We start from the raw sequence: 15,344 nt of genomic DNA, 5'->3' as shown, positions 1-15,344 counted from the left end.
CAGCCATTTCCCTTTGCCTCTGGTCAGGACGAGCTCCTGACCCTGCTCCTGTTTCCACAGTTCCCGGCGGCACCACTGTGCTGGTGGAGCTCACCCCCGACATCCACATTTGTGGCATCTGCAAGCAGCAGTTCAATAACCTCGATGCCTTCGTTGGGCACAAGCAAAGCGGTTGCCAACTCACTAGCGCAACAGCCGGGGCCACCAGTACGGTCCAGTTTGTGTCAGAAGAAACGGTGCCATCGACACAGGCACAAACCAAAACCAGGACCATCGCTTCGGAGACCCAAACCATCACAGGTATTTTGGTGTTACATACCAGGAGCTTGAAAGCACGCGACTCGTGCAAAGTGGCAACGTTACGTAGCCCTCTGCTCGTGTGTCCCCATCACAGTAAGCTGAAATAACAGTTTTCACATGAGTCATCACATACCTGCAAGCAAAGGAAGAAAAGAAAAAAGTGGTGTGCTGCCTTCTTGGTTTTGGTATGACAGCGGTTACTTAACTTGCATCTCAGTTAGCAAATTCACTTGGAGAATTGCTTAAGACTAATGTGTTGTATAACCAACTTGTGCAAACTAATTAGAAATGTCAATACTTATGAAAAATAATCAAATTACTATGCATTTTATTTTTTAAGAGTGCTTTTGATGAAAAACAGACACAGAATTGCTGTCAGGCGCTACTCCAGGCCTTTTTATGTGAGAACACTGCATTCCCTAACATTGCTCCGACAACTAATTGGCAGGAAAAATATTACTCAAAATTTCTGCCTGTGCGAAGGCTCAAGTGAGGTCCTGATCCTGCAGACATTTAAATAAAACTAGAATTTTGTTCCGTGTGTGAAGGTTTGACCTGCTATATATAGTTTTGTTTTATTTTATTTTGGTCTGGGACCTTACTAAAATCCAAATTATTTGACTTTAATTTGGATAGACAGATTAGGGCAGAGAATCTGGAAGAGCAGTGAAGCAAACTGAATTCAGGGCTCACTTCCAGGAATTTTTGTATTATAATCCCTCAACTTGGTGTGGGTTTTGGATGAGTCATTTTTCTGCTTCATGTTTACTCATCTTTAAAATGAGGGCAGTTCTATCCTTCTGCCCTTTTGGGGTATAGCGTTGTTTAATTGATTTAAAAGCTGCTACTTTGGCTGAGATAGTTTCATCTGTTGTTCTTGTGAGTAATATCTAAAAACAGTATAGTTGAAAGAGGCTGAACTTTTTTAACAAATTAAAAAAAAAAATGATGCCTTTTTGACAACATTTGCCATGCAAATAATTTGGGATTTTTCTCCTTTGGGCTGTGGCACAGCCAGTGTTGAAAAACAAACATACTTTTATTAATGTAAGACCTGGACAGGCATCAGAAGAAACTGAACTTCTGAAGAAACTGAATGGTGCAGTCAGATAGGATTCAGAGGGAGACAACTGGGCCTACGTAGGGTTGTACTAAGTTTAGCGTGGCTCATCAGGTCTTGACAGAATTTTCATTGATAGCAGGATAACAAGGGAGAGAAAAGCCTTTCTCCTTCCCCCCTCCCCCAGGTGAATAGGAAGCCAGGAACAGGAATGTTGCTGGAAAAAACAGAATAGAGAAAAAAGTAATTAATAAACTAGAAAATAATTAGATTTTTCTGATTGGAGAAGTTAATGTTCTTAAATTGAGCTCTTTTATGTGTTTAGTTTCTGCACCAGAGTTTGTTTTTGAGCATGGCTATCAAACGTACCTGCCCAGTGAGAACAGTGAGCCTCCAACTGCTGCTATCGTCTCTACACCACCAAAAGCACGTTCAAGAAAATCCACTTCCTCACTTACACAGAAGAAACTAAACTGCTGCTATCCAGGTAAGATGTGGACTATACCTTTTTCCTTTTCATTTTAAAATTGATAGGTTTCATGTAGTGATATGCGCGGTAGCTCTGTCTGTCTTAAGCAGTTAAGACGTGCCAAACCTGGAAGGCAACTTACTAAGGGTGTGATGTACTACCATTGATACCAGTAGTAGTTTTGCCATTGATTTCACATGTCCTTAGACTTTGGTGCTATACCATGGTATACTCTGGCGATGCTGCAGTGGGTTTGCGTATAGACACTGGCCTGTGCCCACGCCCATAGCAATGTAAGAGCAGAATCTTGTTACATTTTTGCTAACTGCCATTGTACATGAGAAATACTACAGGTGCATTTTGCATTATATGTTTTGTCTTTGGTCAGTTAGCATTTTTATGAGGATGGATTGAACCGAAGTATTTGGAGACCTTAATGAGTAAAAACTGTGAAATACGCAGAAAACATGTGCAGAGACAGCCATGTAGATGAGTAGTCATATTAATGGTAGCAGGAGTTACAGCTTCTTTTTGCAAGCTTGCCTTCGTTTGAAAGGCACCTTTCAAATGCTTAGCATTCATTTCTATGCTCTAAAACTGTAGCATTTTCCACTTGGACAGAATTCCTGAATGGTGAGCTGTTACCTGAGTTCCCAGTTGCACTAACTTGAAGTCATACATGGAACTGATTAGTTCCCCCAGCATCCCCTGTGTACCCTAAAGAGCATCTCAAATCCTAGGCAGAGATTCCAGAGAACTTGTTTAAAGGCTCACAGAAAATGATAATGTAAAGAGTGAATTGCCTCCTAGGGGAAGCATTAGAAAACTAAGGTTCATAGGTAAGCCGGTCACTATTTTAAGTAGACGTGAGTAAACAAGATAGGGAATTCGTTTTCTGTTAATATTGAATTTTAAAGAAAATGTTCTTGAAAAGAAACATAATGCCCAGAATATGGTAGTATATTTTTTATTATTTTGTTAGATTTTCCTTGAATTTAATGATCTTAATCTTACCATTTTCAGGTTGCCAGTTCAAGACTTCCTATGGTATGAAGGATATGGAACGTCATCTACGAACACACACAGGTTTATATAGTTGCTATATTTTTTTTTTTGGTTGGTTTTCTCCTTTTGGCTTTTTGCCAAAGGGTGTTTTCCTACAAAATAACATATCTGTAGTTAAATTAGATAGAATGTATATGTATGTCTGTATATTCTAGTATTGTAGCTCTCTGTGCCTGGGGAATTGCCCTTTTTGGGTAAGCTATGTCCCACTGTGGGCAGTACCACTCACAGCTATGAAACATGAACACTGTACATCGATTTAAGGCACAGTTAAATTTCTGAGGTGCAGAGCATGTGTTTATCAGGGTGCAGTGTGGTGGTGCATAAACCTAGTTTGTTACTCATATGGAAGATGATTCCAACATTTTGCCTCCTTTCCCCCTAAACCACAACTTCAGAGATGTAAAGGGAGAAAGTTCCAAAGGGTCTTCTAAATTTGTTGCACTTGTGCATGCAGCCTTCTAGAGTATAGAAGAGTTCTTAGCTGATAGGATGGCTGCTGAAATCCAATGTCCAGCTTTTGAAAACTAGCCCCACTTCTATTAAGTGTTTAGTGTGTGCTTTTCTTTTTCGTTGCAACAACATCCTTACGGTGCAAAAATTCTTGATGCTCTTCTGTTTGTTTCAGGAGACAAGCCCCATAAATGTGAAGTTTGTAACAAATGTTTTAGTCGTAAAGACAAGCTGAAGATGCATATGCGTTCTCATACTGGGGTGAAGCCTTACAAATGTAAACACTGTGACTATGCAGCTGCTGACAGCAGCAGTCTCAACAAGCACCAGCGCATTCACTCCAACGAGCGTCCTTTTAAATGCCAGATCTGTCCTTATGCAAGCCGCAACTCTAGCCAGCTAACTGTACATCTCAGATCCCACACAGGTAAGTTTATACTAAAATTCACATCTGTAAAGGTTTGAAGATCATAGGAAGATTTTAAAAGGTACACAGGTGTCAAGATGCCAGAAAGGGCCTATTAGAATTCTCAAAAGCACCTAGGCATCCAGCTTCTGTGAATTTCTTGGGCATAGAATCTAGTAGGGCAATACAGCTCTACTAAAAATACCTGGAAGCAATCAGAAGACAGATCTGACTCTTGGTAGATTTTCTTCTATATTGATTTTGAAACTGCCTATTAGATGTTCTTAAATCAGTAGAACTGAAGGATCTAATTTATTGATTGATTGATTAAGAGTATGTAGGTTCCTATCTGTGTCTCTCAAATCTGGTCCACTAATTTAGGAACACTGAAATTACTTTATAATTGAACTAGTTATATCAATGCAAACCTCAGCTGCATAATTTAATTTTTCTTGCATCAGTAAATTAGCAAGTAATTAGCAATTTAAGTTACTTTTTTTTTTTTAACCTTTCTTTGTGTTACCTTCCATGTGCAGACTGATGGACATCAACAGTGTAGTATGAGCAGTCAGAACTATATTCTCCATATCATTTTTGCTCTATATATAGCCTCCAGGCTTATAAACATTGTATCATTTTATATTTGTATTATTTGCCTAAGTTTCGTTTTAATCAGATTTCTCTTTTATAGATTGTTCCTAGAAGAGATTTGCTGTGAAGATACTGCTGTACAGTTGTCTTTGTACAGTTGTCTTTGTATGTTGTTTTTCATCTAATCCAGGGTACTGGATTAGTTTCTGTGTTGTCTTTTATACATTTGATTAGTTCTGTGAATTTTAGCTGCAAGGTGGTTATGGTTCAGTGATTACTAGATTAGCTTTGAACCTATCCTACATCTGATTCTGAATTCGAATACTAAACAACATTAGTTCAGATGTGTGCAAGATGGGATTTATTTTGAGTAGATAAAAGAAATAAATCCCTTGTGCATTGTGAAGGAGGGGAGGGTTAAACCAATCTGTCTCTAGCAGAGAAGAATCTTTTATACTTCACAAATCTGCTGTGATGGAACAGGCAGGACTGTCAGGCAGTTGTTTTACAGGTTTCCCTCTTTCTATTGCTATATAAGAAGATGTGATGGTCAGTCAAAATAGTATGGGTTGTTATGAGAAATTATCCGTTAGTAAACACACTACTCAGAGAATATGGTATTGCATTTTCCCCATATCATATAAGAGTGTGCATACTTGTGCATTCATGTACGTGGGCAGGTATGCGCTGAATTTGGCTGTGGGAGAACCTATAAATGATCATGGTTCTCTTGTATTTCCAGTCGAGTTAGATTTTTGTGGTATTAAATATTGCAATAGTTGGGAAGGGTTTTTAGGCTACCTTCTTTCTTTTTGGCACATCAGTCTGTTGTATCTTAAATTGAATGATGCTAAAATTCAAGTCTGTAGTTTTGTTGTCTCTTCCATTTCTTCAAAGTAAATCCTCTTTTGTAAAAGGACTTCTTTTGGTTCGCTGAAAAGAGGCACAAGAATTTTGAAAGTAATAATTTCATCCTTGTTAGGTTACAAAGCTGTTATGCACACAGCCAATTTTAGGGGAAAAGTAAGACTGGTATGTAGAATATATTGCTTACTGGAGTTAAATCAGTCATTCTCTGGAAGATGAGTGTAATCAGCGTGAGATCATCTACATAGCATTACTTGTTGAACTAGTCATCTAAAAATCAGTTTCCTGTTAATTTGAGTAAAACTTCTCTTACAATTAATAATTCTAGGATCAGACACACTCTTTTTAAGCTATATTCTGTCAGTGTCGATTATGTATGGACAGAAATGTAAAGAAATACAAGTAATGGACCACGCTTTAAATAAACGGAACCAACATACTTTGCTATATTCAGTAAAATTACAGGGTAGCATAATATATGAAAAAGAATTAATATGTGAAAATTTAGTCATTGAAATACGTACTGTGCCTTCATCAGCAAAGTAGATAAAAATTCAGTAGCTGAGTGTGCAGCTGAGACTGTAAAATAAACTAGATGAACAAACAGTGCATCTTCATTAATAAAATCTGTTTAATATAGATAATACACCATGTATCTCAATTATTAAACAGATACATGGATTAGCACAGTAGGCTGCAACTTGATTTGAAAAATATGCAGCTAAACCTATGACATATGTAGCTGGATAAGCAAATTATGCAAAATTATACAGCTATCACAAACTATAAAATACTGACTTATAAAATAAATCAGCCATTTGCAGTTTGATTATTAAAGAAGATAAATGCTTGCTGAACTAAGTACACACTCTTTTTCCTTCCCCACCAAGAGTGTCTTAGAATCTAGTAACACAATTCTTCCACTTTTTCAAAATAATGCCTACCTAAAGACTTCATCCTTAGGTACTTTAGAGAACTACATATTTAGATTAAAGAAAAAAAGTGAACAGTTATTTAGTTGGGTTGGTAGGTTTGCTTTGGATTTTTTTTAATGACTTCAGAACTCGTCTTCACCCTGGAATTGATTATGGACTAAACAGAGCTACAGCTTAATTTGGTCATGCATGTTGTGACACAAGCCTGCAAATAAAGAAAATGCAAAATAGTGGTTTAGATCCAGGCAATTCAGATGGTCATTCGTGTAGGTAACCTGACATAAATAGGCTTACAGATATCTTGCAGATTAGTGTGTTCATTTTCCATGCTTTATCCGTTAAGAATTTGACCTAACTTTCAACTACATTGTTAGGTTTCTGGATCAGCATTGCTCTACAAATAAAAAAAAAAAAGGCACTTATGAATATTTTTTCTACCTGTTTGCATGAATACACACTGATATTGCATGAATACAAACTGATACTAGATTTTCTTGAAGTGATCTGTGGAACATTATTAGGTATGCTACATGGGGCAAATATCTCTTTCTTGGTTGCTGTAATGCCAGAAGAACAAAAGCTTAATGTTACTTCTGTGTGTAAGCACATTTCCCCAGAGTTGCAGACTTGCATGCGTGTTTCATTAGTCTCACATTTGTCTTTTCCAGTTGCATTTATGTAGCTGTGATCCCTCTTTTTTTTTTTTCTTTTTTTTCCCCCCCTGTAACTATAGTAATGTTATAGTTGTGCAGTCACCTGACACTGACCTAGGACTTTTGTCCCTACCTCTCCCTATGTTCTGGACAAGAGTTTCCACTGCCTTCCTGTGCCAGCAATGGTATTTGTGCTGCACCACATGAACCAGGCCAAAAAAGTAATCAGTTTTTCTTGTTAGCTAATCTAACTCAACTATATGGTTGAGCAGTAAGGCTGGTGCCCATTAAGCATCTGTTTCTGCAGTAGCCTACCATTTACCTAGGCTTACAGTTAACCTACAAGCCTCCCTGTAAACCTTGTAGTGTAAACCTGAGATATGGATGTGTTTATGTTGTTTTCTTAGACTTCAAAAATATAGCAGCTGTTAAAGTTACAGTGTTTATTTTTATTAATTTTAAACACTGGTTGAGATACACTGTTGCTAAAGAGGGACAAATGAGAAACTTCGGTCACTTCCCTCAAGCACACGGAACAGTTTTACACACAAAATGAACTAAAAAATGGAGAATATCTAAGAGGCAGAAATGAAAAAGCAACAGATGTGGGCAGGTATGCTCATGGAGAGTTTGCACACAGATATGTCAGACCAGGTGATAAATACTGTGCCATTAAAGTTCTCTACATCTTGAAAATATGTTGGGAGTTTACAGGTATTTAGAACAAGTCAGCTATACGTGATTCATTATAGCATTGGCGTCTCCAGTAGATCTTGGTGTCTCATCTGTAATTTGAACTGTGTTTTTTGTTGACAGGAGATGCTCCTTTCCAATGTCAGATGTGTCCTGCTAAATTTAAGATCAACTCAGACTTGAAGAGGCACATGCGTGTGCATTCTGGTGAGAAACCTTACAAATGTGAGTTCTGTGAAGTCCGGTGTGCCATGAAAGGAAACTTGAAATCACACATTCGTATCAAGCACAGCATGGAAAATACTCTCAAGTGTCCAGAGTGTGAATTTCAGTGTGGAAACAAAACAAGCCTTCGGCACCACATAAGAACTCATCAGCCCGAACAACCAGTGAAGTGCTCAGAGTGCAACTACTCTTGCTCCAACAAGGCAGCTCTGAAAGTGCACGAGAGAATTCACTGCAAAGATCGTCCTTTCAAATGTGAATTCTGCAGCTTTGATACCAAGCAGCGGAGCAACCTGACAACTCATGTGAGGAAAGCTCATGGTGACAAAGTCAAGACCAAGAAGCAAACGGTGGAGAAGAAGGAAGGAGATAGGCCAAAGCAGGGTGGCTCCAGGCAAGTTGCCAAATTGGATGCCAAGAAAGCATTTAAGTGTGACCTGTGTGATGCTTCCTTTGTCCGAGAAGATTCTATTAGGAGTCATAAGAAGCAGCACAGTATGTATAACGGCTCTAAAAATAATGAACTGGCTGTTCTACAGCTCCAGATGGATCCCAGTCGGCAAGCCAGTGCCCCAATTACTGTCAGTCACCTCCAGGTCCCACTTCAGGCTGCTCAGGTTTCTCCATACAATGAGGGAAGGGTCAAGATCATCGTGGGTCACCAGGTTCCTCAGACTAACAGTATTGTTCAGGCTGCATCAGTGAATGTCGTGCCTCCTACATTAGTTAGCCAGAATCAGGAAGACCTCTCAGCCAACAGCCGCTTGCAGCTGCTGGGCCAAGTCAGTTTGTTGGCACCACCTCCACCTCCCATATCTCAAAGCGAAGCAGGGCCTGTGGCACAACCAGCAGTTCTTCTCACAACCCATGACCAAAGCGATGGAAGCGCTTCTGCTCCTGTCAGCAGTCATGAGGCTTCAGCAAACCAAGCTTTCATCACCAGCTCTGGAATCAGCTGCTCTGACTTAGAAGGCCTTAATGCTTTGATACAAGAAGGAGCAACAGAAGTGACTGTGGTTAGTGATGGAGGTCAGAGTATAACAGTGTCCACTTCAGCTCCCCCTCCTCCTATATTTTCTTCATCCTCTCACACAGAACCCCCTAAGCAGACCTATTCTATCATTCAAAGTGGAGCCCATACAGCTTTGCTGTGTCCAGCAGACTCCATACCAGATTAGTCGCAAAGTACTATTACTAAACAAATTTCAATCTTGGAGGCAGTGCTGAATTCAGCAGAAATGCATAAGACATAAGTGAATGCAGGATTTGTCCTACAAAGCCGAATACCTTCTACTTACACATTTTACTTGTCTGTACATGGAAACATACATCTTGTATGTGAAAAAGAGGATGTGTATATTTACGTGCCTCTATTGAAATCAGAGGCTGTGTTCTTTGTAAAATCTGAGCATCGAAGCAACTGTTGACAATTTCACCAAGCAGTAAGCTTCCCAGAGTATGATTCTTGTATTGTGCTGGCTAAAATAAGAAAGCCTCACCTTATGATGAATTACCTTCACAGCAGACTCGTTCTTTCATGCACATACGAGAAGGTAATAGTTCAAGCCATTCTGAAGTCTATTTTTAAGTGAAGTCTGTTTCAATTACATGCAATGTATGCATTAACTGCACCTGGCTTATTGTTGATCTGTAAGAAATGTCTACTACTGGGTCTAATGCAGCCTTAGCAAAGTTTAAGGGGGCTGTTCCTTAATATCTGTAGAAGTTGCTAGCACCGGGCACTTAATCTGGAAATGCTTATGCAGAAGACCAGGTGATCATTTTTAGAAAACAAAATAATTTTATCTGTCCGTCAGTAATAACTAACTTCGTTAGCAAGAACACTATTACAAATCATATATATGGCACAGTGATCTCTGTCAGAGACACCTGTGTTTTAAAGAACAAAACAACTGCAAATATATTTTTTACAGACACTACTTAAATTTTGTTTTTATTTTGATGCTGCCTGTTTGTAGTTGCATGGGTGGTAAAAGTGAATTACATTTTAGCTCTGTTCTTTTCAAGTTAAAGGGGAAAAAGGAAAAGATTGAATTCATTCCATTTTAAATAAAAAAAAAAGGATAGATTCTAATCCGAGGTCTGAAACTCCAGCATAAATTCAGATTGGATCACAATGAGATAGTAATTTAACATTATATGATGCACATTTCTATAATGAATGAATTCTAGGCTGTATTTTGAACTATGCAATATTATATCTGGTCAGCATTCTCGTAGTGGTAGCTAATAATACCTTCACTACCAAACTACCTAGTTAAAGAACAGACTCTCAACTTGAGAAGGTAGACAGCTCTGTAGGTGCCTGGATCTGCAAAAATCAGAGATCATTTCACAGCCAGACAGCATCCCAAGGACAATTGTTAACATACATGAAGACTGAAAAGAGACTTACCAAAACCAGCTCTGAGATTCCCTTTTGGGGAATCAAAGTCAAGTTAAATTCACAGTATTTGCTAGTGGGAGACATTGAATGATTGCTTTATGTGCTAGAAACATGCTTGGAAAACTTACAAAGATTATATAATCAGGGCCACTTTCTGAATAGGCCTCGTGTTTGAGATTTTTAGCTTGTACAGCCTTTATTTTGTGTATGTGGGGGTGCTCCCCGCTCCTTCCCTCTGTGTGGTGTGGACTACATACAGTGTAAGGCTTCCTGCTTTACAGTGATGAGTAGGAAAATGCAATCATAACTCACAAGTACGGTCATACAGGTTGTTCTTGAAAATGTGACCTTTGTTTTTGGTTGAAATAAGGGTGGTTTAAACTTGTAAACTTGAATGCTCCAGTATTGCTGTCTTCATTATTTATGGGAAATAGTCTTTTTGGAGATCCGTATCTCTTCTGCCTTCCTAATCCTTGATTCTAAATTAACATTCTTTTAAAACAAAAAACCCATCCAAATAATCTGGGTTTTAAAATCTGGGTTTTGATTTGAAATGTTTGACAGAGTGCTTGACACTTGTGGATATCGGAAAAGACCACACTCCAGTTAGAGGGAGAAACTTCATAAATGCGTAGTTAAAAAAGCATTATTAAAGACTTGTTTTCTAGCCCGATGCTGCATTGAAATATGAAGCAAAAGTTCTAAGTTCACTGACAGTTGTATTTTGGGGTTTATTATTTCCTACACTTGTTCTGCAACTTTTCTGGTGATACAGGTTTGTTAATTTTCTCTTCCCTACTGATAGGTGATTTAAGGAGCTGACAAGACCCAGTTCCAAGTCACTGAGCATGCCTATTTTTATATAAATTAAAAGTAGATGGGAGGTTTTTACTACATTAGATCACTGTAGAACATTCATTGAGAACAATAAACTGAAAGCCTAGATACTTTGAATTTTAATGCTGGCATTGCTGTTTTGTGGCTCTCCAGTCATGTTTCATTGTTGTACCTATAGCACAGACCTGTTCATTACATTTCAGCTGTGTTGAAACTGCTTGTAAAGCACTTGGAAGATAAAAGGCATCACAGGTAAGTGCTTGATCTTATTATATATATGGTCCCCGATATCCAGGTTGTAAATGATCACTGGAGCAGCATAGATCAAACACTTTGTTATCTTTGAATTAAAACGCCTGGCATAGCAGCAATTCTTCAGTATTAAACCATCTCCAAATGTATGTGTGCATACGTGCGTGATCTAAACCATCAGGCTGTGTACAGTGTTTCTGTGCACTGGGCCAATAGTTATTGTAAACACTAGTGAAAGATGGGACACTTTCAGTCCTGTAACAGTAAATACACATTTTTCACCCAGCTTGCAGTGGTTCTAGACCATGTGCAGCACTGGCATCGCAGGGGAGGAGATGCTTCCCCAGGAGCGCGAGTGCCTGGTGGGGCAGAGCTGCCCAGGCTGTGGCGTGGGTGATGGGCAACTGAGCTGCAGGAGAGCAAGCCTGGGGAAGTTCAATGTAGTTGAAGGTCAAGTCTATTTGACCTGCAGAGGGAGGGGGGCTCCTTCAGGTCATCTCAGTGGTCCAGTTTACAGCACTGCTCTGCAAACAGTTACAGTAGCATAGCAAGGTAGATGGTAAACTACAACCAAGATCAAACCAGAGATGGGTCGGGTGGGAGATTTCTTCCACCTCCCTTTTTTGCCAAATTGTAATACTGAACAACACAAATGGTGATAGCAAATTATACTCTCAGCTTTCAAAACCTGTGCTAGGTCTTTGAATAGGGTTTGAATAGTCCGTTGGTGATCTAGGTTTTAATACCAGTTATTATATATTTTCCCTTTATTGTAAGACAAAAGAATCTAAATTGATCTGCCCTCACATACTTGGTTTTGTCACTGGTAAGTCTGCCTCTGTGTCTGCGTGCTCACATGCCATCTTCCCAATATTTCCTGCTGGTTGATTTTATGAAGGTTGGCGATCTCAAGGATAATGATGTTCTAATTTCTACAAGCCACATGGGTAGAGAGTTTAAGTATCCCAACTGAGGGGCTTGCATGTCAGAGACCCTGGTGATGGACCTTTCCAAGTGCTCCAGCTGGACAAGAAGCTTCTGCCTGGGACATGGGATAGGAGCTGGTGGAGATGTGCTGCTCCGGGTTTAGAGCTGGTGGCTATACATTGCTGCAAAGGGGGTGGTAGTCTTATTTTAAGATGAAAGTTTGGATGTAACTGCTGATCAGTTACATCAGTAACAGACTAACTGCTGATACTGTTGGGTAAGGTAGGCAGGCAGCTTTCGGTATAGAAAATCGTACCAAGCCTACAAACCTGTAAATGCAAATATACTACAATTTGGCAACTAAAAAGTAACAATTTTCATATACTTGTTGGTATAAATGAACTCTGCATGCAGGGTTTCATGAGCATGAAGTATTTTGTGTCATCTATAGGTGGTGCTAGAGATCCAGATAAACTTTTAAGTGTGCTCTTCTGCTTGATGGTCTGTTTCCTGTTGAACAGTTCCCTGCTTTTAACTCTTTGCCAGGTAAAAACATTTCAAAATCCACTTTTATAAGACGTTACAAAGAGCTTAGCTGGAAAAATTTTACTTTCACTTAAGATAAAAAGCAACAAATAAACAAAATGTCCTAAGTTTTCTACTGTTAAAATCCCATGAAGCAGATCTATGGCCAAAACTTAATGTCACAATTTATGTTAAATTGATCATTTTTTTTACTCCCTGTTAATTAATTTTAATCTGTACATAGCCTGCAGCTGCAGAATTGTCGTGCGCTACAAGAATGATACAAAATGAGCGATTTTGACAAAGCTGATGGTTTGAACTGCAATTTATCTGTGTTTGCACTTGGCCAACAGACCTGCACCCAGGGGATGCACCAGCATGTCCAGGAATCTCATGTTCAATCTAAAGTCACACTTAACGTTACACAGCTCTGTTATCTGCATTTCAGCTTCACAAAAAGGCTTGTTTACCTTCTAAAATAGGAAACCAGTAGATTTGTCATATTGTAAAGACTAACCTTCATTCTGGTCCTATGTGTGCCTCTAAGATAAACAGGAAAGATAACAAAATGGTGTGAATGAATAGACAAAGCTTAGTGCTGCTTCTTCAACATTGTTTAGCTGATTGCATTATGTTTAAGTGAACAGTCCAGTTCCACCCTAAAAAAAAAAAAAAAAGCTGATGACCAAGGCTAACATGGGGGCATATTTTTTTTTCAATTTTCTGTTCCAATATTCTGGCTTTATTTTTGTGTATGACGATAATGGTCTTTGTATTTTGGAGCTGGCAGAAGCAGATTGTTTTAATCTTTGATATTCATTTAATACATTCTTCATGTTATCAACAGAACTATCCCTTGAGAGAGCATGGTAATTCATAACAAGTGTCTCTTGTAGAGTTTGCTTGCTTTCAAGCAGATGGTAAATAAATGGTATACCTTCCTGGAGTTCTGCCGTAGCCACAGAGCTCTGTAGCAAGTTGTCTCTCCAGGAGAAAATATTTGGATGGATTTTGTTCCTCTTGCCTGGGGATCTCCAAGCCCTCCCTGGTAAGCACTGAGCCCCACAGTGCGCGTGTGGCACAGAGCGAGCAGAACCAGCTGCCCGGGCTGCTGCTGCGGAGCACTTTTCACTTCTGTTCTCTTGTTACAAAATGGATGATGTTTACACTGCATTGCACTGAACTGGCTCTAAGAGGAAAATGTAAAACTAAATATTCTGCAGTTAGCTTCCCTCAACTCATTCATTGCAGGTTTTGCACTCTGCACAGGCTCATGCTTTTTACACAGTTTGCTTGTGGAGTCCCATTTGCGGGTTAGTGTGTTACAGTCCTCGCTCTTCTGTGAATATGAATCTCCCGGACTGCTAAAAGAAATGAGGTTAAACAGAGCAAGAACGTTAGCCAGAACACTAAGCAAGCAGTGGTGCATAGCGCATATGCATTTCAAATAAAGCAACCCCCAGCTCTTGCATCCTTCCCAATCCTTTTTGATTTTGTTATCATTGTTACTCCATGACACTGCTTTTTAAAACCAGACCCAAGTATCACATGAGCAGAGGCTTATCCTCAGCAAGACCTACTAGAATGTGCTTTTCTGTCTGTTTTTGTGAGGTAGAAACATGCAGCAGGAAAAAAAATCCAAAGTCCAAAACCCAAAGAAAAATATGTCTTCAAAACCTTTAATTGTGTTTTGGTGTGGCAGTTATCTGCATGAGCTCCTGCGCAATGTCCCCAGAAAGACCCAGTGTTGAGTTTGAACAATAAACCAGCAGCACCCTGGATTAAGCCCTCTATCAGGGTTGCTAGTATCTTTTATGTGGTTTTGATAAACACTTTAACTGTCATTTGCATCAAAATGGCAGATTCCTGCTCAAAACCAGCATCAATTTGTCCTATGCACAGCGGGGGTTACTGGATATGCAGATGCACCAGGAAGCACTCCTGGATGAGTGAATGGGCTCAAGTCCTCACGTGAGATGAGACCTAAAAGCAAGCAGAACTTGGCCCAAAGCTAGCTCCTTTGGGATCTGGGGGAAAACCAAACTTCTATTGAATACACATGGTTTTTGCAATTAAAAAATTATAACCAGAATATTTCCCAATCATTTTGGCAGAGCTATTTATTGCTATTATGATCTGACTGCACTGGAAAGTACCTTCTGTTTTGGGGTTTTCAATTGTTATTTAAAAATATTAGAAGCATGCCCAGACATTTTTCTCTAAATTACAAACAACTGGGGAAAGGCTTCTTTTTTAGATACATTTATTTTATTCTATATTTCTGATTCTTCATTTATTTATTTGTGTTTACAGTCAAAATATAGTCAGTCATCCTTTTTGCAATGCAATGCTCTGGTGTCTGTAAAAATATGTGCTGTGTCCTCAATGGAAAGGCTTCTATCCTATAATTTCAGGAATATTGACTGGATACTCTAATGGCCTTTTACAGCTCTAGCTGGAAAATCTTTAGCCTTGTTATTTAAATTTTAAGAAGAGAAACCAATATTGCTAAGAGAAACTGATGTCTCCTGTCACTTATCCAGATGACCTTTCATAAGGTGATAAAGGTTTCTATAGTGACCTGAGGAAATAATGTCTCAGGTATCACTGTGAATTAAAAGTCTGTCGCAGGAAAAGCTTTCTTTTCTCTCTCAGGTATCCAGTTCTGCCTTTGTCTTT

The 15,344-nt window shown here is 39.1% G+C and overlaps 1 protein-coding gene across 1 annotated transcript; it reads left to right on the top strand.

The window, feature by feature from the left end:
* Positions 1-35: 35 nt before the first annotated feature.
* Positions 36-8,933, top strand: ZFP64 (ZFP64 zinc finger protein; the record flags this gene model as incomplete). Its single annotated transcript, XM_009579497.1, has 5 exons — positions 36-300; positions 1,686-1,847; positions 2,853-2,915; positions 3,523-3,774; positions 7,616-8,933. Coding segments are annotated over 5 exons (2,022 nt in total), but the record flags the coding sequence as incomplete, so codon positions are not given.
* Between the last annotated feature and the right edge of the window lie 6,411 nt (positions 8,934-15,344).

This window comes from Fulmarus glacialis, unplaced genomic scaffold (genome assembly GCF_000690835.1).
Source record: "Fulmarus glacialis isolate BGI_N327 unplaced genomic scaffold, ASM69083v1 scaffold39496, whole genome shotgun sequence".
In the NCBI taxonomy this organism is placed as follows: Eukaryota; Metazoa; Chordata; class Aves; order Procellariiformes; family Procellariidae; genus Fulmarus; species Fulmarus glacialis.
The sequence above is the reverse complement of the archived record's forward strand: the minus strand, read 5'-3'. Positions and strand labels throughout refer to the sequence as shown.